Source organism: Eutrema salsugineum, unplaced genomic scaffold (assembly GCF_000478725.1).
Source record: "Eutrema salsugineum unplaced genomic scaffold, Eutsalg1_0 scaffold_8, whole genome shotgun sequence".
NCBI lineage: Eukaryota > Viridiplantae > Streptophyta > Magnoliopsida > Brassicales > Brassicaceae > Eutrema > Eutrema salsugineum.
The window spans coordinates 5,097,731-5,118,955 of NW_006256414.1; the positions used below are offsets into that span (position 1 = coordinate 5,097,731).

The following is a 21,225-nucleotide window of genomic DNA, read 5'->3' on the forward strand; positions in this document are numbered from 1 at the left end:
TATATCTTCTGTTAAGGAATATAATCTTCCTAATTAGCTAAGTTTTTGGAATTATGACATGTTTTTAACCATGTCTATATAAAAAAGATTAATGGGAGGTATGATAGATTTAGATAAAATTAACACGCGTAATATTTTTGTTTCATGTATCTGTTTTCTTGATTAGCTTTTAGGATTCTCTAGGATTGGTCAAGTTTTTAATTTTGTTTTTTAAAACATAGCTTATTGTTATTAACGTTTAAGGTTTTTTATAGATCATTAAATAGAGTTTTTGTTTTTTTATGGACCTATGATTTTACTAAGATTTTTTTTGTTTTATTTGACATATTAAATTAAATAAATAATTTTATAATTTATCATGATTTTTAGTGTTTTAAAAATTACTGGATTTACTGATCATTTTGAATGCTTTTGCTATATCTATGGATTTTATCATTTTATTTAATACATCTGAATACCAACCAAGATAAGTTTATAAGTACAACCTTTACAATCCATTGGCAACTTAATAATTCACTTTTTTACTTTTTATCATCACCCATTTACTATATAAATTTTTTTGCATTAATTGTTTTCTAAACCTTTGATAATTGTTTATGAAAACCAAGTGTGTGATGTATGATGTATCTATAGTTGGAAGATACTCGAGAAAAATAAAGTTGCAGTGATTTTTTTTATGAAAATACACTTCTTTATAGATCTTAAAGATGGACTATTTTTATTTCTACACATTTTCAAAATGTCTTCATATATAACATTATATTTCAATTTGTCTATCATACCAATATATTAATTTATAGAGGTATTGACTTATGAAGTTATAATTTGGCTGATAAAAATTAATTTAGGATAAATAAAGTATTGATTTATCAAATATTAGTTTAAATAAAATGTAGTATGAAATTTACTATATGACTTTCTCTCATCAAAGGGCATTTGGTCTAGTGGTATGATTCTCGCTTAGGGTGCGAGAGGTCCCGAGTTCAATTCTCGGAATGCCCCAAACTTAATATCTTTTTAATATCAATTTATTAGGCCAGGTTCCCTCAAATCAATACCTCTATTTCGTTGTGGCCTACGTAAAGCGCAGGGATTGTCTACATTTCTTGGAAACGGGATATTAGGCTTAGCCCTGGAAAAGGCCCCCAGTCTAGTAAAACATTTCTTGTAAACGCTCTAATTCTTTTGCTCGACTAAACACTTTGCACAAAAAAAAGTCATTGTTGACAGAGACACAGCAGCATCTATGTTCCGTGTGTTACAACAAGATTTAAATAAATAAATATTCTCAGGACCATAGTCGACACTTTGTCTGGAGAACTATATATCACTGGTCTACTTTCATGAAGTTTATTCAAGATGTATTATTTTAGTGTGCTACTAGTAAGTGACTGAATGTAGGTACAGATTTGTAGGCCAGAGATGCAAGGTTCTTTGCAACCTAATCATATTTTCTTGTCGTTTGTTGGAGAAAATTGGGGAATTTTCCAAGTTTTTTCCGGAATCTTGTGTGTCCTAAATTAAATATCGACATTCAAAACTTATTCACCTTTTTTGACCAAAGTTATGTTGGATTCTACGTTTTTAACATAAACAATTTCAATGTTAAGAATCTATACAAAGTGAGTGAATTCATATGCTTAAAATGTGAGAATTTTTGTTCTTTTAGAAGTACGTACGCTCAAACTCTTAGAGAGTAAAAATGACTTATCTGACCAGTGTTTAATAAGGGAACTCGCAACTTCTTGGAAGGAACCTGATTTATCAAGAACAGGGCACACTATATACGTAGTACAAATGAGTTCAAGTAATAGTTGATCAATTACAATCGAGTATTCAAATGTTGTATTATCGGGCTCTCAACAACATTTCTAACTCTTTGATATTCGTTTAAAGACTTTTTAATATTTTTTTTGTACTAATTTGATATTTTTCTTCCGGCTTATTCTCATCATAAACATTTGGTTCGAAGCTTATTCTATGAAAAAATGAAAAGATTCCTAAAGTGGCATCATGATTTTCTTCCGGCTTATTCTCTTCATAAACATCATAAACATCAGAAAAAAGGACCCAAACTCTACCTTTTTATTTTCCTTGCATATTTGAAGAACCAATCTCTTCTAATTTTCCATTATTGTGATTCCTAAAGTGGCATCATGATTTTCTCTTTGTCAGCGTGGCATTAGAGTTAGGTTTACCCGATAGATTACAAAAGCTTAGGAGTTATTTATTTATTTAATAATGTCTTCCCGTAAGAGGTTTTATGTTTCAAATTAATCAAACTATATATAAGGATGACAAAAAATTTCCTTTTAAGTTATCTCCGTTTTGGGTTTCTTGAAATTAGTCAGTAGAAACAAACATGGCTCCCATAAACGTTAGAGGATTTTCATATGCGAAAACATGATGCCTACCATCACATTTTAAATTAAACACTTCTCTTTGGAATTAGAGAACTTTTGTTTTGTTTTCAATATACATATAGTTTTAAATGACTTATCAATATACAGCCTTTTGTTGAAAAGGTATCATAGTATTGTCACCAAAAAAAGAAGAAAAAAAATCTAGTTAACATATAATATATCATCCTAGTTTTTGTTAAAAACAAAAAGAAGAATTCCTTTCACGTTTTGTTACGTGTTAAGAGGAAACCGTGTTTGCTTGACTTGCTCATCGATCAGCTCATGTGTAACATTGTGGATATATAGTTTCCTTTTGCTTGTAATAAAATAATTTTTGCAGAATCTTAGATTTTCTTTTGATTGTTTTCGTAGATATTTGATATTTGACATCTTACTTATAACATAACTATTCTCGCGCACGTTAGAATCTTAATTAATTTGCTGCTATATATTGAATCTATTTTGATTTTTTAACTTTTAAGACGTTAATTAGAAAAAAAGAGAAGTAAGATAATAGAAATTTCTAGGGTAATTAATTGATTTGTAAAAAATATACTATAAAAACGGTAACAACAACTATATTTTTAAATTTAAATGGTATGGCTTTTTTATGTTCTGAAATGTGATTTCGTCTATTAAAATTAAATGGTATGGCTTCTTCGCAATAATAAAACGAAATGATAAAAATGAGAATTGAAAAACTAATTTTCAATTCATCTTACACATTTTAAATTTATAACTAGTAAATAAAATTATATTCATCTAATAAATTGTACTTTTTGAGGTTTAAAATTTTTCAGTTAATTTTCTTTTATCTATTGATTCCGCTATTTTGGTATTCACCAATCACCACTAACACTATTTTAATATTGTTCATCACTTTAAAAAAAAAATATTGTTTATCATTATTTTTTTTTAATCACACATTATTACGAAAAGGATTTTTTGGAGTTGAGAAGAAAATAAAAGGAAATTTGGAGTTAAAGAAAAACAAATGGAAACTTGGGCTCTAAATTGAAAGGGAACGTAAAATTTTGTGGAAGGTGGTAAAATTTGATAAGTTTAAAAGGCAAGCCAAAGGCAAAGACGAGAGAGTCTTGTTTAAAAGCCAAGTAGTACCAACCGTACAGTCATCTTCATTGCCTTTTTTTCTGCCGCCAAATCTCCACAAAGCTCTTCTTCTCTCCTTCCATGGCGGATTTCTACTAGCTACAACCAAAACGATAACCTCCGGTGACTTTCGAATAATGCCTTCCGTTCAAATCCGTTCTTCGCCGGTGACGGTTACCGATCTCAAGCAGCGAGTCATCGCCTGTCTCAACCGACTCTCCGATCGCGATACTCTGTCTCTCGCCGCCGCAGAGCTTGAATCAATCGCTCTTAACCTCTCACCGGAGACTTTCTCTCTGTTTATAAATTGTCTCCAGAACACAGACTCTTCGGCGAAATCTCCGGTTAGGAAACACTGCGTTTCCCTCCTCTCCGTCCTCTCTCGTTCCCATGGCGATTCCCTCGCTCCTCACCTCTCCAAAATGGTCACCACCATACTCCGCCGTCTCCGCGACCCTGACTCCTCCGTCCGCGCCGCTTGCACCGCCGCTTCCGTCGATATGACAACCAGCATCACCGGATCGCCATTCTCTACCCTCTCCGGACCATTGATCGAAACCCTAATCCACGATTGCGATCCCAACGCGCAGATCGGCGCCGCCGTGTGCCTCGCGGCGGCGATTGACGCGGCTGAGGAGCCTGACGTTGAGCAGTTGCAGAAAGCGCTGCCGAAAATCGGGAAACTTCTTAAATCGGAAGGATTCAAGGCGAAACCGGAGCTTCTCGGAGCCATAGGGAGCGTGATCGGAGCCGTCGGCGGAAGAAACAGCGACAAGGCGGTGCTTGATTGGCTTTTACCGAACGTTTTGGAGTTTCTAAGCAGCGATGATTGGCATGCGAGGAAAGCTGCTGCGGAGGCGATGGCTAGAGTTGCTATGGCGGAACAAGAGTTAGCTCCGTTGTATAAGAAGGCATGTGTAGGTATCATGGAGAGCAGAAGATTTGATAAGGTTAAGCTTGTTAGGGAGACGATGAATCGTACGTTGAGTTTATGGAAGCAACTTGAAGGTGATGATTCTACAGAGATCTCAGAGTCTTCTTCTTCCTCCAAATCAGCTTCTTCTGGTTCATCTGCGACTTCAAGGCAAAGAAGCAATACATTGAAAGGCAAAGACAAGAATATAAAAGCACCAATAAGCTCAAAGCTGAATGATGTTGAAGAGAAGCGGAACCATTCAACATTGGGAGCTAAAAGGGTTCTCTTCCCAGCAAAGCCAAAGCCAAAGCCGCGTGATGCTCAGAGTAGTGACGAAGAGAATCTTGAAGCAAGAAGTTCTTCTTCACAGAGGAAGAATGCAGAAGAGTTGTCTTTGATAAGAAACCAAATTAGTCTTATTGAAAAGCAACAGTCTAATCTGTTTGATCTCTTTCAAAGGTTGATGGAGAGCTCGCAGAACGGGATGCAGTCTCTGGAGAGACGAGTGCGTGGTCTTGAGACGAACCTAAGCGTAATCTCCACTGATTTGATAGTCACTCGCACCATAACACAACAGAATGGAGGAAACCACAAACGAAACGCCTGTCTACAGAACTGAAATGCTGATTATACCTGACCACAACACCTTCAATGTTTTAGCTTGTGAAGAAGAATGAGTTTTCATTGCTTTTCATGGCTTTTTATTTATGAAGCTTTTATTTTTTTGACAATTCATTTCAGATTTATGTAACCACATGATCACATAATGAATAGTTCTTTCCTCACAGTTACACTGCTGAGCCAATGAATGGTTAGAACCTTTATCGATCGATGCTTGTAATGTGTTTCCGCTAGATGATTCCCCGGTCTCTGCTTGTTTCGATCTCCTTCTCGTGAAATTCTAAGCGACATCAATGAAATATCTTCCCAAAGTTGCATCTAGCTTCTCCCCAATTGAAGAAATCCATGCCTAGATTATGATGAGCAAAGCAAACTCTTTTACTTGTTCTGTTAATTTGTCCAAGTCACAAACAAAATAGAGAAGTTCAATTATTTTCCCTACCTGGTCTGAAGATGTGAAGCCTCTGATTGTGTTTCCGCCAATAACTGCGATTCCTTTATCACCAAGTGGCTGCAAAATCACTGCCTAACGGGAAAAACAAAAAAACACAAATATTTGTCAACAAAGTTTCATTATTCACTATGAAAGTGTAATACTTGAATCCTCAACAAACCTGTGTATTTGCAGGCAAAAATGGCAGCTCTGATCTCCCCGGATAAAGAGAAAGATTGGCCAAGTAACTTTCTGACAAAACAAATCGTTTTCTTTTTTCTTCTTTAGATACTAATTGCATATTTCTCACAAATATATAAACTGGAATTTTCGTACTAACTTACGTGCTTTGGATTTCATTACGCCTTGGTAAACCGATCCTTGCATGAGCTTATCAGTGTTTACTATGATTGCTTTCTTATCTTGTGGAGATTCAGCAACCATCCCGATTTGAATAAGGCAAATTCCATTGTAGACAATAACCAGAGACTTACAACATGTTGCTGCCTTAAGAGACACCCAAGCCCTGCGAGAAAATAGGCAAAACGTCAGATTCCATTCCCTCTTTCTTCCCAAAAGAACATTGAATCATAGAACAATTATACCATAATAACTCAGAGACAATCGATGCAGGAAGATCAGATTCTACAACTTTACATTCCACACCTTCAGGTTGTACCTAATTTATCAAACAAAAACCGAGAATTTCGATTGCTATTTAAAATTCTACAAACTTTCAATATTCAAACTTTGGTTATTGAGTGGAAAAAAAAAAGCAGAAGGATTAAGAAATCTTACTGGTGTTATGGACTTTGGTCGAATCGATAACCAGACTAAACCGGTCAATAGATTGGTGACGGCTAAGCCAAGTGCCAATAGATCTGCTCTAGACTGAGAGCTACGATCGCATCAAAACACCAAATCAATATCAATGCTTTTGAAAATTGACCTCGAATCACATTTCGTTTTTGAAAATACCTTACTAAAACTCAAATTGGGCGCAGCTAAAAAAATCAGATAAACCGAAGTTAACTTGTTCAGTCTCAGAGTTGCAGAGAGTTTTGTACCGATCGAAGATTACCTGCTAGCATCGGCAACAGGAGCGATACCGGAAACAGCGCGATTGAAGAGGACGGCCAAGAGAGAAGCTCCTCCAACGTAGATCGGCAAGCTCCGTACCGAGTCATCGTTTCTGGAAACGAAATCCGCCACCAAGTTCTTGCTCGGTTTCGGACCTCTGTAGCTTTTCGGATCCTAGTGACCCGAAGGAAAATTTAAAAATAAAAGGAGAGAGAGAAAAGAAAAAAAAATGAAGGAATGAAACCTGCGAGGTTGAAGAAGAAGCTCTGATAAATCGCGGGAAATCGAAGGGAGGACGAGAGAATCTGCGAATAGGGTTCTTCGGGATTTGAATTTGGTGGATAATTCTCGCTTCCATTGCAGATTGAAAGAAGCAAGCTGAGGTTAGTGATGAAAATTGGCCGTTAGGACGACGTTTAATATATCTCCATACGACAGCGTTTAATGTATCTCCATACGACAGCGTTTAATGTATCTCCATACGACGGAGTTTAATAAAACGCACTGTAAGTATATAAAATGAAATATTCGTCAGTAAAAATGCCGTCGTATCCGTCTATATCCGATTTGCCTCATCATAACCAAAGAGAACGAATTCGCCACGTGTCAATTTCCTTTTGACCCGGTTCGAACCCGTAAACAAATATCTCAAATTAAATTTTTCTTTTTTGGCTTCAGAAATATTTTACACCTCAACAACTTTATATATTTTATATATTAAAATAAAAAAATCGTTTGTCTGAAATAAATATCCATTTTACAGAGAGAGAGAGACGGCGCGTGATGAGAGAAACCGAACCGTCGACCAGAGCCACCTATTAACTCTTAAAAAACCACCGGCGACTCTTCATCCTCCTCCGTCGCCATCGTCGCCGCCGTATTCGATTTGAAGGAAACGGTGGCCAAATCCGTTAGATTTGGATTTTAAAGGTTGAAAAGGACGAGAGAGAGGAGATGCCGTCTAACGGGGATCTCGACCGTCAGATCGAGCAGCTGATGGAGTGTAAGCCGTTGGCTGAGGCGGACGTGAAGATCCTCTGCGATCAAGCCAAGGCGATTCTGGTTGAGGAATGGAATGTTCAGCCGGTTAAGTGTCCGGTTACCGTCTGCGGCGATATCCATGGCCAGTTCTATGACCTAATTGAGCTTTTCCGCATTGGTGGTAACCCGCCGGATACTAATTACCTCTTCATGGGAGATTATGTAGGTTAGTCCCTCTGTTCTCGATCAAAAATCAATCGTTGTTATGTAGGTTAGGGATTGCGATTTCGTCTCTAAGTTATATATATTCCCTGGCTTGCTTTTGAGTGTTTTTCAGGGTTAGATCTGTGTTAGCTAATTTTGATGCAACGATGATCCTTCGAATGATTCTAGTTTCATTGATTTGCTTTTGATTTCATGAGCCTAATGAAAATTTGCAATTTTGTTATACCTAAAGTGAGCTTCGTGTGGGTTTCATTTGTTGGGATGAACAACTTTTCTCAATCGCTTATCTCCGACTTGTTCAGATACTTTTTCATTGAAACTTTTTTAATCCTATCGTCATATGACCATCATTAGGCTTTTGTATAGTGATGCTCATTTTCATGAAAGCCATTCAATAGAATTTAGACCTTTTGTTTGAAGTTGGAGCTGATAGTGAATGTCCTGTGGTTTATTGTTCGTCTCGGTTTATACCTGTGCAGATCGTGGATACTATTCAGTAGAAACAGTCTCTCTATTGGTGGCACTAAAGGTGCGTTACAGGGACAGACTCACGATTCTGCGAGGGAATCATGAGAGTCGTCAAATTACACAAGTGTAAGAAAACTTGTATTATATTCCCTTCCGACTCACATCAACATAAAGTGTTTTCATTTTCCGGGCGTCTGTTCATGTCCCTTTTTGTTCTTTTTGTGTGTTCAGATATGGTTTTTATGACGAGTGCTTGAGGAAATACGGAAACGCAAACGTGTGGAAGTATTTCACGGACCTTTTTGATTATTTACCTCTCACAGCACTCATAGAGAGTCAGGTTTGAGCTGTTCTTGCCAATCACCATATTTGTTGCAATTCTGCACTTGTCTTCATCGACTGTAATCTATGCCAGGTTTTCTGTTTGCATGGAGGTCTTTCTCCTTCACTGGATACCCTTGACAATATCCGAAGCTTGGATCGGATACAGGAGGTAATGATGACTATATTTTTCCTATAAAGGCACTATTTTGTACTTAAGTATAAGCAAATGTCTCCTCTTTCTCCCTAAGACAATGATTCTCTCTAGCTATAAACCTTTTGTACGCTCGTAGTTATTCTCAGATTTGGCTTATGAAAGAGTTTATCATCTAATATGGTATGCTCTTGGGATTGTAGGTTCCACACGAAGGACCAATGTGCGATTTACTCTGGTCTGATCCAGACGATCGATGTGGATGGGGAATATCTCCCCGTGGTGCTGGCTACACATTTGGACAGGACATTGCAGGTCAATTTAATCATAACAATGGACTGAGTCTGATATCAAGAGCGCATCAGCTTGTCATGGAAGGCTATAATTGGTGTCAGGTATTTATGTTCAAAACATCAATTAGCATATACATCTCGAATGGGTTTGTGTGTTGCAAAAAAAAAAAAAAGCTTAATCTTTTGGTTTGTGTTCATAGGAAAAGAACGTAGTGACGGTGTTTAGTGCACCAAACTACTGTTACCGATGTGGAAACATGGCGGCTATACTTGAGATTGGAGAGAAGATGGAACAGAACTTCCTTCAGTTCGATCCAGCACCTAGACAGGTCGAACCCGATACCACTCGCAAGACCCCTGATTATTTTTTGTGATTTCTTACCACTTCAATTTTTTTTTTCCTTTTTTTTCTTAAATTCCAAAAGTTTGTTTGTTGCTGTATCATTGTAGATGCGTCTCTTTTGTTATATTTTGTTTTGTGTTTCTTAATGGGAATTTGGATTATTGATAAGAGTAAAACAGTATTTTATCCAATACCACCAATTAATCGATGTTCTGAAAGTACAGATTCAAATCTCACTTGCCAAAGTATATAGATCATTTTATTTTCTCTCTCAATGCAATCTTTTAAGCGGGTTCGTTGGCAAAAGAGGCCCTACTTTGTATGAATCAGTGATGGAGCCTAAGTTTCTATTTATAAAAGCTATGGTTAGCCCACCAATCATTACCTGCCTTCATTACAACCATAGAGTATGTAAGATTCGATTGATTAGGTAGACAAAAAGCATTTTTCATTAAGACCACATCCTATTCACAATCCCTTAACTGATGATCGACAGTTGAGTTTAATTTGGCATACAATAATAAGTTAGAATGAAAAAGGAGAAAAAATGACACTAGGATATGTAATCAAATCAAATTTATGTACAGAAGGAAGAAGTACTGGATCCTAACGCTTGCCTCTCCACATAAGTCATAAATGGAGCTATAAGAAAATGGCGTTTAAAGCAAAACACAAACATAAAAAAGATGATCATTAGTAAAACATCTAAGAGGTACATTTCTACATATATTTTTAAACTAAAGGCCTAAAAAAAAACCCCCCAATTTGATGATGAAAATTGCCTAAATGTACAAAGACAATTAGCAACAATATACTTTTTACTTCTTCTTTGGTAGTTGCTTCGGCCGTGACCTCATACTAGCTCTCCTTGCCACATCCCACGCCTTCTGTGGCGCGTAAACACCTAGTTGAGACGCAAAGAAAGACTCATAGCCTGGTGAATCAAATGCAAAACCAGTGTGCTTTGAGAGTTCCCGAGGCAATTGCGATATCGCATAGCTTCTGGCCTCTTGAGGTGTGAGCTCGTTCTCTATCTCCAGGTGATCTGCCTTGCTTGCATCTGACTCGTGCCTATGTATTTCTTGAACGATCTGATAATCATATGGGAAGAACCATCTCTCAACCCTGTATCAGTGAAGACAGGTGTTGACCATGTTAGGTGTAGCTGAAACTGTGACCTTCAAGAAACTATGAACTGATAATATCTAGGTTTTACTTACCCTTGGAAGATGAAATCGCCTAGAAGAGAAACAATGGGAACAAGCAGCAATGTGAAGTAGAAATAGAATGTACTCATCAGGACAAAGATGACAAAGTAGACATTTTCCTGCAGAGACGTGTGAAAAGATAGAAATCAGATTTGCCAAGTTATGAACATCAAGAAAACCCAAAGATATACTCAGAAAGGAAAGGAGCGCTTACATTTCTATCACGTGGTGTAGTGATCCCGCAGTATATGAAAGCAAAAACGAGCCATGCAGCAATGCTCCCACCGACTGTGATATAATGCCATCTGGTAATGGAATTGCTCATCAAAAGAATGCGCATGTTCACAGCAATCACGAGACATGTGAAGACCATTGTGCTAACATCCCAGAGACCAAATATTTTGCCTGATGAATTTACAGCCCCAAAAGATGAAGAGGTCACGAAGAGATAACAGACGAGTGACTGATACACAGCAGAAGAAGCCCATACTGCTACGACTCTCCATTTAAAAAATGAGTTACGTATCCCCTCTCTATACAATTCTGGGTATCTCTTTGAAAGGGACGCACTCACATCCTACCAAGACAACAATATTATCAAATCCAAAACAAAATGAAGAGAGTCGCACAGTTTACGATGGGTATTCTTTTGTATAAAGCAAAGATCGAGAAAAGCTAGTACCTTCTCAAACAACCCAAGGACAATGACAGGAAGAGCTGTGAATACAACGTTATACAATGACTGGAACCAATCATCGTAGAACCTTTGACCAGAAAATCCAGTTCGAAATGTGAACCAAAACTGAGTCAAAGTGAAAGTAAGGTTCTTGTAGAAGAAATACATTACAACCTGCGAAGCGAAAGATCATTAGAACTTCAAAAATTATATACATGTTATGCGGCAAAAGAGAAATTCAACCTTGCAGATTCGAAGGTATGACCACCGTCCATGAACAAGAAGCAAATCTGTAAGAAATCTGAACTGAGCAATGGCAAAATCACTAGCCATCACAGCTTGCATTCCCTCCATCCCACTTATTCCTATACCAACATGAGCGGCTTGAATCATGCTGACATCATTGGCACCATCACCAATACTAAGTGTAATCTTTTTTGCCCCTTTTCTCACCAAGCTTGCCACCTGAAATTAGATAACATATGTTAGAATTTTAGAAGCCGGTTCAAAGAAGACAGAGAACCAAGTTACTCAATGGATATGAATTAAGTGCCAGAATTAACTACCAATTGCGCAACCAAAGCCACAGAACAATAATATATAAGCTTCCTTTAAAAAACCAGCGTGTACGAATTTATTTCGAAATTAGTCATCTGAAATTACCTGTGCTTTCTGTAACGGAGAAACACGACAGCATACAACTGAAGTACAGTTCAAGCTCAAGCTTAGAAGCGTCACGCGTAAACTCGGGTCTAATGCATACGTTAAACACTTTCCATCAATAACGAGGGCCAGTTTTGGTCCAGCTACGGTATGCAGAGAGTGTTGAGCTTCTTCAAGGCTCTTTTTCAGCTGGCTCTTCACTTCTTCTTTGATAACACGAGCAATCTCAACTTGATCACCCTAATATATGTATAAGTTTTTATTAATAAAGAATAACTTAAATGTTTGGTTCCATAAAAATCCTACACAAGACAAGATTCACAGTAAACAATTACCCTTTCTTCAGCATTCCTGATTGCGTCCGTTTCAGAACTGATTATAAATTGTTTCATATCATTGTTGATCAAGTTGCATGCTGTAGAATAACAAAATCAAAGATTAGATATTCAAGTGAGAGAAGAAAAAGTAAGATCCAAGAGCTACAGTTGGTGGAATACCCTACCATATGCAATATTAATAGCCGTTTCCATTTTGTCCCCTGTTAATACCCAGATCTTAATTCCAGCTCTTGATAAGGTCTCTATGCAATTAGGCACCCCTTCCTGAAGTTTGTCTTCAATTGCAGTCGATCCGATGAGGATAAGATCCTTCTCGATAATTTCTGCCACCTGCATGGATCAAGACACCTCACATTCATCAGGTATAATTGATCAACTATTTACAGGCGACCCAAAAACTGTACTTAAGGTTACAATCTTTCTCACTACTTAAGGACATAATTATATAAAAAAATTCATTCCTGTTATATAAAATAGTTATATTGCTCCTAGAAGCCATTTTGAACCTCTGAAATTTATTTAAAGTCGTTTACTCAAGAGAATGTTGCCTCAATCATTGAAAAGGATATAGCTGAGAAATAATAGTATACCTCGTCTAACTTCTTTTCACGGTCTCGTAATGCAGATTTGGCCTGGATGAATTTTTCATTCCAACTATCGTAAGTTGCAGGGTTTAAATCTTTATAGGCCAGACAAAGGGTGCGCAATCCAGAAGATCCATAATTTTCCAAATGCTCTCTTGTTACTTTCCTAACATCGTCCATACCATCGGCCAATCTCTCAAAGATTACGTTATCAGCACCCTGTGGACAAAGCTCCAGCAAGCAATGATCAAAATTTGACCTCGAACTACACAGAGAAGCAGGTGTTTAAGATCTATTACCTTACAGTATAGAACAAGCCTTCCATCTGGGAAACGACATACAACAGATTGGCGCTTCCTTGTACTGTTAAGCATTGTGTAAAATTTTATTGGTATGCTTAAATCACGACATAGAGAAAACAAACAAATAAACATATCACCGTCATATAGACCTGTTGAACTCGAGAACATTAAGGATCTCATAGGCCACATCTTGAATCTTTCCCATCTTCTCCACATGAGACTCGCGAACATACACCATAGTTGGAGTACGCCTGAAAATACAAAATAAAAGTAGTCTCAAACAAACTAACACAGACTGGAGAGACAAAAGGACCCATGGAAGAAAATATAAAATTTACAACTAGGAGTCATGGGCAAGTTAACTAGTTGCAAATTTTATCTTGTCATATTGCCTGCAATTTCAACTTGTCTTTGGAAACTGAAATGTAATGAGGATTACCTGTAAAAGAAGAAACCAAAATTCTTGGCGGCAGTAACTAGGGCAGCTTCATCTGGAGATGCAGCTTGATAAATGATCTTCTCAGGTGACTCATCACCTTCAGGAAGGACTGTGTGGCAGATGGCTAGGCATCTAAAAAGTTCCTACATGAGCAAGTACAATATCACAAGTTGAATTAGCATCTGCACCTGCATGGCCAGAAATAGACTCAGCAGAAATCTGGAACCCGAAACCAATGAACTTCTTTTTTTTGTGGGGGGGGGGGGGGGGGGGTCAAACCAAGATTTCTCTAAATCACGAAAATGTCATTATAATATTTTAAAGGCCTTGGCCAGACCCAATCTGTAGTTTTTAGTAAACTCGCAAAACAAAAACCTTAAATTCAGGCTATGGGCAAAGCTAAAAGACTAAACAAAAGAACCTTTTCAAGATATAACCTTACAAGTTCACATCTCAGCACCTATCAATTACACAGTAGACCGCACTTTTTCATGAAAGGAAGCAGAAATTTTTTTAGATTAGCCCTAACTCTATAACCACTTAGCTAGTACAATTCTTAAACTTATTGTGAGCCAAATCTCTGGAAAATGGAAGTAAGGCACCTTGCAAAGATCAGGATTAGGTTCGTTTCTCCAAGCTCCCCGCATTAGCCTTGGATCATCAAAATTAAATCCCTTTTCTCTTATTGCACCAGTCGACCTTTCCTCCTGAGAATATTTGTAGCGGTACAAATTAGACATGCTTCCATTGCACCATAATGAATTAGGCAACTTCCCAATCTAAAAATAAATGATACCTCTTGAACTTTTAAACCATTACGCTGAGCGATTCCTCTTTCTATTTCAGTGACACCACATCCATAACTTATTCCTCCAATTGAACATTTAAAGAACTCCATCAAATTTCTCGTCAGCGTTCCAGTTTTATCAGAAAATATGTATTCCACCTGAAAGATACCATAGTAGTTTCAACTGCAGTGAGACCGATACCAAAGTATATAAAAAATAATAATAATCTAGCAACAGTTAAAATACTAGCAACAATACGGATATCTATATAAAACAAGCAACAGTTTCTCGCAAGGATCAGTAGTGGCAATATGCAACATGGACTGATAGCTACCTGTCCAAGCTCCTCGTTTAAATTCGAAGTCCTGGCTGAGGCAGGGGTATTTGTTTCAGCATGATACATATTGAGATCTCGGTTGATAAACTGCGTCGACTGGATAAACTTGATCATCTGGGTTTCATAAGATGGAAATAACTTAAATTGGGGTCTTTATACTGCAGATATTTGAAAAAAGGATACTAGGAAAGACGTACCTCAATAGAAACATAAAGGGAGATTGGTATAATCGACGAGAAAAGAGTGACTAGAGTGAAGAAGGTGAAAAACCCTATCTGTGGCACAAACAGAAGAAATATGGTAAAACCAGGAATCCAAATAGACGGAAATCAAGTTCAACTACACAAAGCTATTTACCATGAATCGATTACGGTATTCCCAATCTGGCTTCTGTAGTAGACCCAAGTAATAGTCCTCCCGATCCGTCACAATTGAACTGCAAAATTAACAAATATAAATAACTGTATCACAACAGGATATGGTGAACAGTTGAAGCAACACTTGATAATTCAAAAGATTGACGAGAATCCACACCAGCCTATAGCTCCAATAAGACACATCGTGACAAGGACACAAAATATTGTAATAATGAGCTTGTCGAGCTTCTTTTCCAGCGTACTTCTTTTCGAAGGAGCATTCATGGCATTCATCATCACCTACATATGTAGAATTCACCAAAGCATAGCATCAGATTGTATGCATAGATCCAATATAATGAAGTAGAAACCATAGCATGGTTTTAGAATACGTGAATCCTGTAAGCTAGAAACACATGTTTGCAAAGCTAGCTTCTCATAAAACAAGCTTCACAAAGGCTTACCTTCGTCTCATGGCCAGTAAAAACTACAGCTCCAACTATGTATTCTGTGTTCCTAAGACTGCATCCCTGAAAATGTCAAAAGTCTCAGAAGATTGAGGATACAAACCTCTGCATTACATGCATGGGAATCTGTTCAGAACTTTTATTAATCCAAGGATGTAACGTTGAAAAACCAATCAAGATATTTCATAACTGGATCAACATTATCCAAAAGAAAGAAAAACCATACATCACCAAATCATGAAATTGCAAAGAAAAAAGGCAAAAAGGAAAATAGCAGCCAATGACAGGAAAAGTCAATCATACACGCAATAAAAGCTGGTCTGGAGAGAGCGGTAATGTCTGCTTTTGCACTATAAGATTCCCGGTGAAAGTGTACAGAGAATTGTTCGGTTGCTCGCACTGAATTTCACCTGCATGGTAAAGACAGAGATGTTGGAGAAAGTGAAGACATGTGTCACACAGTTACATCACACTCATACTGAAATGAAAAAAAAAAAAAAAAAAAAAAGAAGTTGAACAAAATGAAGGACCGTCAGAACAGAGAAAAATTACTTCTGCATATATTAAAAGACGTAAATAGATAAGAGTCAAGAACATGTATCATCGGTCAGAGAAATGATCTATACCAATTCTGTCAGCATAATAATGTTAGAAAAATTCTACCAGCATGCAACATTAATCTCTCTTTACAATAGCCAGAAAAACACTAAACAAATGATAAATTTACGACTCTGCTGCCATTAGTTCTGGTGATTCTTCGATCCGAACATCAGGATGTGATATAGGAAAAGGAAAGGAGTTGGCAGGGAACTTTAAGAAAGTAATCTGACCCAGGTGTACCTTTTTCAGACAGTTTCATTTGGTTTTTTAGGTAAAGATCATATGTATAATGATGAAAACTGGCAACTATTTCTACAACCAATGCCAAATCGCCGGAACCCACTAACTTTATTTGCAAACTAGTTCTAGCAAATTAAGTACAATATGTCACTGCAACAGTTTCACATCTATCTACAAAAAATATTATTGCCTGATAACAGGCCATAGGCTAACCTTTAAACTCAGAAGCTTTCTCTGGTGCCAAGTAATCCCATGTCCTCTCAAGGGCCTTTCTTATTTTTAAATTTGTTTCTCCATCTAGATTGGCAGTCTGCACTCACAAGAAATAAGCAAATGAATGGTACACTAGGTAAGAGAACGTTCTTGAATAGCAGCATCTTGTCCTGGACAAAGAGAAAGCAATATTTTGGAAAGGGGCTGTCAAAAAAGAAGCACCTCAACGTAGCAGATACCATCCGGATTAGTGCTGGAGAGGAAAAGAATATCTGCTGGAAAAAATGCATCTTGTTTTATCTGCAAAATCAAGGAACTTATTTAACAATTATGGATCTTAAACAAAGATAACAATAATGGATCTTGATCAAAGCTAACAAGATTCCAAAATTAAGATTAGCTAGCTCAGCTAGTGGTATAAGTAGGTAGCAGGGAAGTAATGAATTTTCGGCGGTCGACAATTTGGTGGATTTTTGAGTTGGGTCGACGAGTGAGGCTAATCAAATCTACTTAAAATTCTTGGTGAACCACAGTGGTAACTAAAGATCAGTACCTAAAAGGAGGCAATGCAAATTAAGTAAATTACTTTTCTATCCTAATTGACAGTCTCCCTCCCCTTTCCGAATCCTAAATGATAAATTAGAGCTGTGAAATGTAGTCAACACAAACAAATTTCTTAACCACAGTGTCCCTTGCTAGAGGCCAGCAATGCATGATATTTGTTAGTATTTTAAAGTGTATGTCAAGTAGTCATAGAACCCTTCCATTTCGGAGATAGTAGGGAATAAGTTACCACAGTTGAAAGCAGCACAATGTCACAACATAAATTACATAAGGTGAAGTCTGTCAGAATAACTATAATGCAGACTGAGTATGTGTGCCAACAACGCACTGAAACACTTACAACAATAAATAAAAAGGGTAACCAAAGAGCAATTCGTTTTATTATGTTGGAACAATAAAGGACTAACCTTTACAATATCTCCAACTTGCAACTTTCTCCAGGGAATAGGTACCCACTGTTGTTCTTGCAAGATCTCCACTGTGCTGTTATTTATGGACATATCATTTTGAAACCGTTTCTGCACCAAATTATCCACAGAAGAATTTAGAAGTTGAGACACAGATGGGTCCTGAAACTCCAACGCATCTTCTAACTTGAACATATCATTTTAGCGCTGATTCGCTGAAATAACTCTATTCTAAAGCAAGGAGAAATGAGATATTTCTGAAGTTAACAAAGAAAAGAAGAACAAACAGTTATCCCTTACCCAGTCTTCGAAAGCCTCTTTAATAAGAGAGACGAGAAGCACCATAGACAACGGAGCTACATTTGTTATTGGACTCACAGGGCTGCAGGAAAAACAATCTAATCTACTTAATAACTGCATAAACCAATCAGTAAAAATTGATCCAGCCAGAATGCAAGGCAACTTCAAACTATCGTCAAAATATAAAATTTCCAGTGGAGTCAAACATACCTTATAGGTGTCATTGATAGACATGAAATTCCAAGAAAGTATATGTTAGCTATGCGCCTAAACTGTCAGGAAACAAAATTGTTAAGCCTTGTGGAAATGAATGGAGGTGTTTGTAGTGTTGGCAAATGTAGCTTCATTTACGATTTTGATCCTAATTCCATAGGTAAAATTCACACTAGCCTTGAAACATAAGTGCATCCGAGACAAAATATAACCAAAGACAATCCCACATCATAGCAAATTCTCGGCTAGTAAATCCTAGGGTTCCACTAAACTTCTTGGATTTGGAAAAAATACTAACTCTAAAACACACCCTGGAGCTAAAAGTTAACAACCCTTAGATCCAAGCAACAAAGGAAAAACCAATGGCGTATTTACCTGTTCAAACAGACCCTTGGGGAGAAAAGTGAAAACATTGTACTTTGTCGTAGAAATCGAATTACCCTGAAAACAATTCAACACACATTAATTTGAATCCATACAAATCGACGAACACAAATAGCCAAAATTTCCCAATGCGCAAACACTAACCTTGAAGCGGACGGGCATATTAGAATCCCGATCATTGCAGTAGACGGTACGATAAGTCGGAGCCTGAGGTTGTATATGACCCAACGTCACCGTCCGAGACGGCGTCCGTCGATGACTCGTCGAAGAATCGACGCTTAAATAACCCGATCGAACCATTTGTGGATTCACCACCGATCCAAACAGGTGGGTCGACTTTCAAAAATCGAATTTTCGAACTTCACTATTATTCGCGTTGATTCGTCGTCCTCCTTGATTGATTCGATTAGAAGAAGGAAAGAGATCTGTATTCGACGGTAGAAACTAGAAACAGAGAAGACCAAAGACCAGCCTTCTCTTTTTGAGTAATGGCTTCTTCGTCTCAGAAACTTTGCTCCTTCTTCGCGTTGAACTAATTAAATTAAATTAAAATGTTTTTTCAAATTTTGCATTTTTGATACGTATTTATTTCTCTTTTTGGGTTATTCTTTCTACCAAAAAAAAAAGAGAGTCCGCGTTGATGGAAGAAAGAGGAAACAAAAAAAACCCGCGTTGAAGAAACTCCCACGCGCCATTCAGTCGCGTGACCGTCAGATACACACCTAGGGTCCACTTTGTTTGCTTGGAAATAATCGCCGTAAAAAAATAATTAGTAGTATTTTCCTTAATTATATATTTCATTCAATTTTAAATACACAACCTTTGAAAGTGTTACTCATCAAGCCATTTGGTGTAAATCGAACTCATTTCGCAGATTGGAAGGAAATATGCAGTTAAAAATAGAAGGATGTGTTTTGAGAAATCAGAAAGGAGAAGTGAAGATTTTCCAAAGTTTAAATCCTCATTAGAAGCTAAGACTATATTTTTGGTAAATCCTCATTAGAAGCTAAGACTGTATTTTTGGTATGCTCAATACAATGTCTAGAAACGTTTGTTATAAAGTTCCAAAAAAAAAAAACTTTATTGAATAGGCAAGGTTGAAAATGATGATCCAATAGATTAATCAGGACTTTAGAGACTTATAGTAGCTGCGATTACTAAATTTCACACATGAAATATTTGAAATCTCAGGACAATTAATGACTTCCACTATTATTATATGCATCAATGTAATTACAAATAAGCATTTTCATTTTCTATGTAGCAGATAAAGTTATTTGGTTAATAGTTTTCACATGTGGCTATGGTCAATTGTTGATATAAAAAACACAACCATGTATGTTTGACTCTAGAAGTGGTATGATGATAGTTACCGTTTTATAATCTCAATTCAACTCATAATTTATACACGAATTGTATCTACATATAATTAACATTTTTTCATCAACATAGAGTATTTTAATGGTGATATAACTAATAAATGAATAGTTTTAAAAAAATAATTGTAGTTGGGCATGAGCCAATAAATATATATTCTGAAGATTTAGTTGTACTTGAAGCAGTTGTTATATCAGTGGAGTTGGAACTTGAGGTGATACAAGTTTAGAATGCAGGTCAAATCATAACTTAGAGCGCAGAAAAAAGTGAAATTTAGGCAAGTAGTTGAGTTGGACCAATCAGAATGCAAGGTATGAGAATATAACTGAGTTAGCCGAGCAAATTGAAGAGAATCTGGAAGAATGGGAAATTTCTTTAAACTTAAAAGAAGTTTAAAAAAACATGAAAATATGTTTGGAGATTTGGAAAAAGTTTTCGAATAGAATTTTCGGCGTTTATAGCCGCGTGGTCTACTGGGTATAAGTAGATCGTGTTGAAACATTGTATGTTTTTAATACAACTACTAGAAAATATTTAGCATAAAGATGAGAGATTATTGTATCAAGTCTACATCAAGGATTAAGGGGTTCTTGAATTGAAATAAGTTCTGAAATCACGTATAGATCGAAGAACGGACGAGGCTAGAGCGACATATCAAAGTGTGTATTTTATATCGTGTTAAGAAAACTTGTATGGTTTAATAACAGATTTACTAGCAATAAAACTTCAAGTATAAAAATTCCATGTGTTGATTTGTGTTTCAATTCTTGTTCTAGTACCTCTTACATTTACATATTCAACATTTATGTAAATTCATTTTAAAAAAGGACAAATATGTCCGAATGATGCAACATGTATTTATTTATGCGTGATTTTCACTAGTATTCTGTCTTCAAATGCATGGCATTTTAAATGTCAATGTTGACTTAAGCTTGAAGTTAACATTCTAGAAGCAAGCTTATATGTTTCCTATTAGAATAAGGAATATCTTAGGAGTTATCTAAGGATTTGTTAGGAGTTATCTAAAAAGGAAATCATGTTTCTATTAGGAAAAGGAAATAAGTTATTATATAAGGAGATGTCAAAGTTGTGACATAACTTATGAGTTTGTGTTTGAGAGCTTAAGTTTTGAGTTATTTTCTTAAGCTAATAAAGAGAGTTATTCTTTGTTATTGAGTTCTTAGCAAACTTTGATTTCTATAATTGGTATCAGAGCTTAAAGGGATCGATCTAAGAGAAGAAGTTTGATCACGAAGATTCTGAAATACCAAACTATGGGAGATCTTGTTCCAAATCCGAACCCACGACCTAAAGAACCAAGCACTTCCACCATTCAATGTCCGATGCTGAATTCTACGAATTATACGGTATGGGGCATAAGAATGAGGAGTCTACTTAGGGTTCACAAGGTTTGGGACATAG

At 36.7% G+C, this 21,225-nt stretch overlaps 4 protein-coding genes and 1 non-coding gene across 8 annotated transcripts; 3 read left to right on the plus strand and 2 right to left on the minus strand.

Moving 5' to 3' along the window:
* The first annotated feature begins 930 nt into the window (after positions 1–930).
* On the plus strand, positions 931–1,002 carry TRNAP-AGG. The gene has a single exon. It is a non-coding gene; the product is annotated as a tRNA-Pro (tRNA).
* A 2,327-nt stretch (positions 1,003–3,329) lies between these two features.
* Positions 3,330–5,127, plus strand: LOC18010054 (TORTIFOLIA1-like protein 5). Its single transcript, XM_006392162.2, has one exon. It carries the CDS (start codon positions 3,650–3,652, stop codon positions 5,045–5,047), a length of 1,398 nt encoding a protein of 465 aa, XP_006392224.1. The 5' UTR covers positions 3,330–3,649; the 3' UTR covers positions 5,048–5,127.
* Positions 4,704–6,956, minus strand: LOC18010182 (protein COFACTOR ASSEMBLY OF COMPLEX C SUBUNIT B CCB4, chloroplastic). 3 transcript variants are annotated; one of them, XR_002900790.1, is made up of 9 exons: positions 6,807–6,956; positions 6,564–6,736; positions 6,281–6,380; positions 6,088–6,161; positions 5,827–6,008; positions 5,664–5,734; positions 5,492–5,575; positions 5,248–5,398; positions 4,704–5,061 (listed from the first exon to the last, which is right to left on the minus strand). XR_002900790.1 is itself a non-coding variant. In XM_006392163.2 (8 exons), exons 1-8 carry the CDS (start codon positions 6,918–6,920, stop codon positions 5,330–5,332), a joined length of 867 nt encoding a protein of 288 aa, XP_006392225.1. In that variant the 5' UTR covers positions 6,921–6,945; the 3' UTR covers positions 5,083–5,329. The 3 variants fall into 3 exon arrangements, 1 of the variants encoding a protein (XP_006392225.1); XR_002900789.1 differs by lacking the exon at positions 4,704–5,061 and having other exon boundaries at positions 5,083–5,398; positions 5,492–5,571; positions 6,807–6,945; XM_006392163.2 differs by lacking the exon at positions 4,704–5,061 and having other exon boundaries at positions 5,083–5,398; positions 6,807–6,945.
* A 331-nt stretch (positions 6,957–7,287) lies between these two features.
* On the plus strand, positions 7,288–9,578 carry LOC18010183 (serine/threonine-protein phosphatase PP2A-1 catalytic subunit). Its single transcript, XM_006392164.2, has 6 exons — positions 7,288–7,769; positions 8,248–8,362; positions 8,468–8,576; positions 8,652–8,729; positions 8,915–9,106; positions 9,205–9,578. The coding sequence occupies exons 1-6, from the start codon at positions 7,517–7,519 to the stop codon at positions 9,376–9,378; spliced, it is 921 nt and encodes a 306-aa protein (XP_006392226.1). The 5' UTR covers positions 7,288–7,516; the 3' UTR covers positions 9,379–9,578.
* A 323-nt stretch (positions 9,579–9,901) lies between these two features.
* LOC18010059 (phospholipid-transporting ATPase 3) lies at positions 9,902–18,963 on the minus strand. 2 transcript variants are annotated; one of them, XM_024159867.1, is made up of 27 exons: positions 18,571–18,963; positions 18,418–18,483; positions 18,040–18,096; positions 17,830–17,911; positions 17,530–17,640; positions 16,781–16,858; positions 16,559–16,655; positions 15,809–15,915; positions 15,503–15,568; positions 15,217–15,338; positions 15,040–15,118; positions 14,880–14,957; positions 14,680–14,796; positions 14,354–14,503; positions 14,160–14,264; positions 13,558–13,700; positions 13,268–13,369; positions 13,116–13,179; positions 12,823–13,035; positions 12,397–12,562; positions 12,230–12,309; positions 11,895–12,134; positions 11,475–11,696; positions 11,238–11,405; positions 10,770–11,132; positions 10,568–10,674; positions 9,902–10,472 (listed from the first exon to the last, which is right to left on the minus strand). In XM_024159867.1, exons 1-27 carry the CDS (start codon positions 18,603–18,605, stop codon positions 10,166–10,168), a joined length of 3,525 nt encoding a protein of 1,174 aa, XP_024015635.1. In that variant the 5' UTR covers positions 18,606–18,963; the 3' UTR covers positions 9,902–10,165. The 2 variants fall into 2 exon arrangements, with proteins under 2 accessions (XP_024015635.1, XP_006392227.1); XM_006392165.2 differs by having other exon boundaries at positions 18,040–18,101; positions 18,571–18,949.
* Positions 18,964–21,225: the final 2,262 nt, after the last annotated feature.

Bases quoted from the DNA above. Each gene is read 5' to 3' on its own strand.
- LOC18010054 (XM_006392162.2), top strand. From the start codon at position 3,650: ATGCCTTCCGTTCAAATCCGTTCTTCGCCGGTGACGGTTACCGATCTC.
- LOC18010182 (XM_006392163.2), bottom strand. From the start codon at position 6,920: ATGGAAGCGAGAATTATCCACCAAATTCAAATCCCGAAGAACCCTATT. The intron at 6,381-6,563 runs GTAATCTTCGAT...ATGCGATCGTAG, and splicing joins CCTGTTGCCGATGCTAGCAG to CTCTCAGTCTAGAGCAGATC. The intron at 6,009-6,087 runs GTATAATTGTTC...ATTTTCTCGCAG, and splicing joins ATTGTCTCTGAGTTATTATG to GGCTTGGGTGTCTCTTAAGG.
- LOC18010183 (XM_006392164.2), top strand. From the start codon at position 7,517: ATGCCGTCTAACGGGGATCTCGACCGTCAGATCGAGCAGCTGATGGAG. The intron at 8,577-8,651 runs GTTTGAGCTGTT...AATCTATGCCAG, and splicing joins CAGCACTCATAGAGAGTCAG to GTTTTCTGTTTGCATGGAGG. The intron at 8,730-8,914 runs GTAATGATGACT...TTGGGATTGTAG, and splicing joins GCTTGGATCGGATACAGGAG to GTTCCACACGAAGGACCAAT.
- LOC18010059 (XM_006392165.2), bottom strand. From the start codon at position 18,726: ATGGTTCGATCGGGTTATTTAAGCGTCGATTCTTCGACGAGTCATCGA. The intron at 17,641-17,829 runs GTAAGGGATAAC...AATTTGGTGCAG, and splicing joins AAGAGGCTTTCGAAGACTGG to AAACGGTTTCAAAATGATAT. The intron at 12,310-12,396 runs GTAGGGTATTCC...GTTATTCTACAG, and splicing joins GGCTATTAATATTGCATATG to CATGCAACTTGATCAACAAT.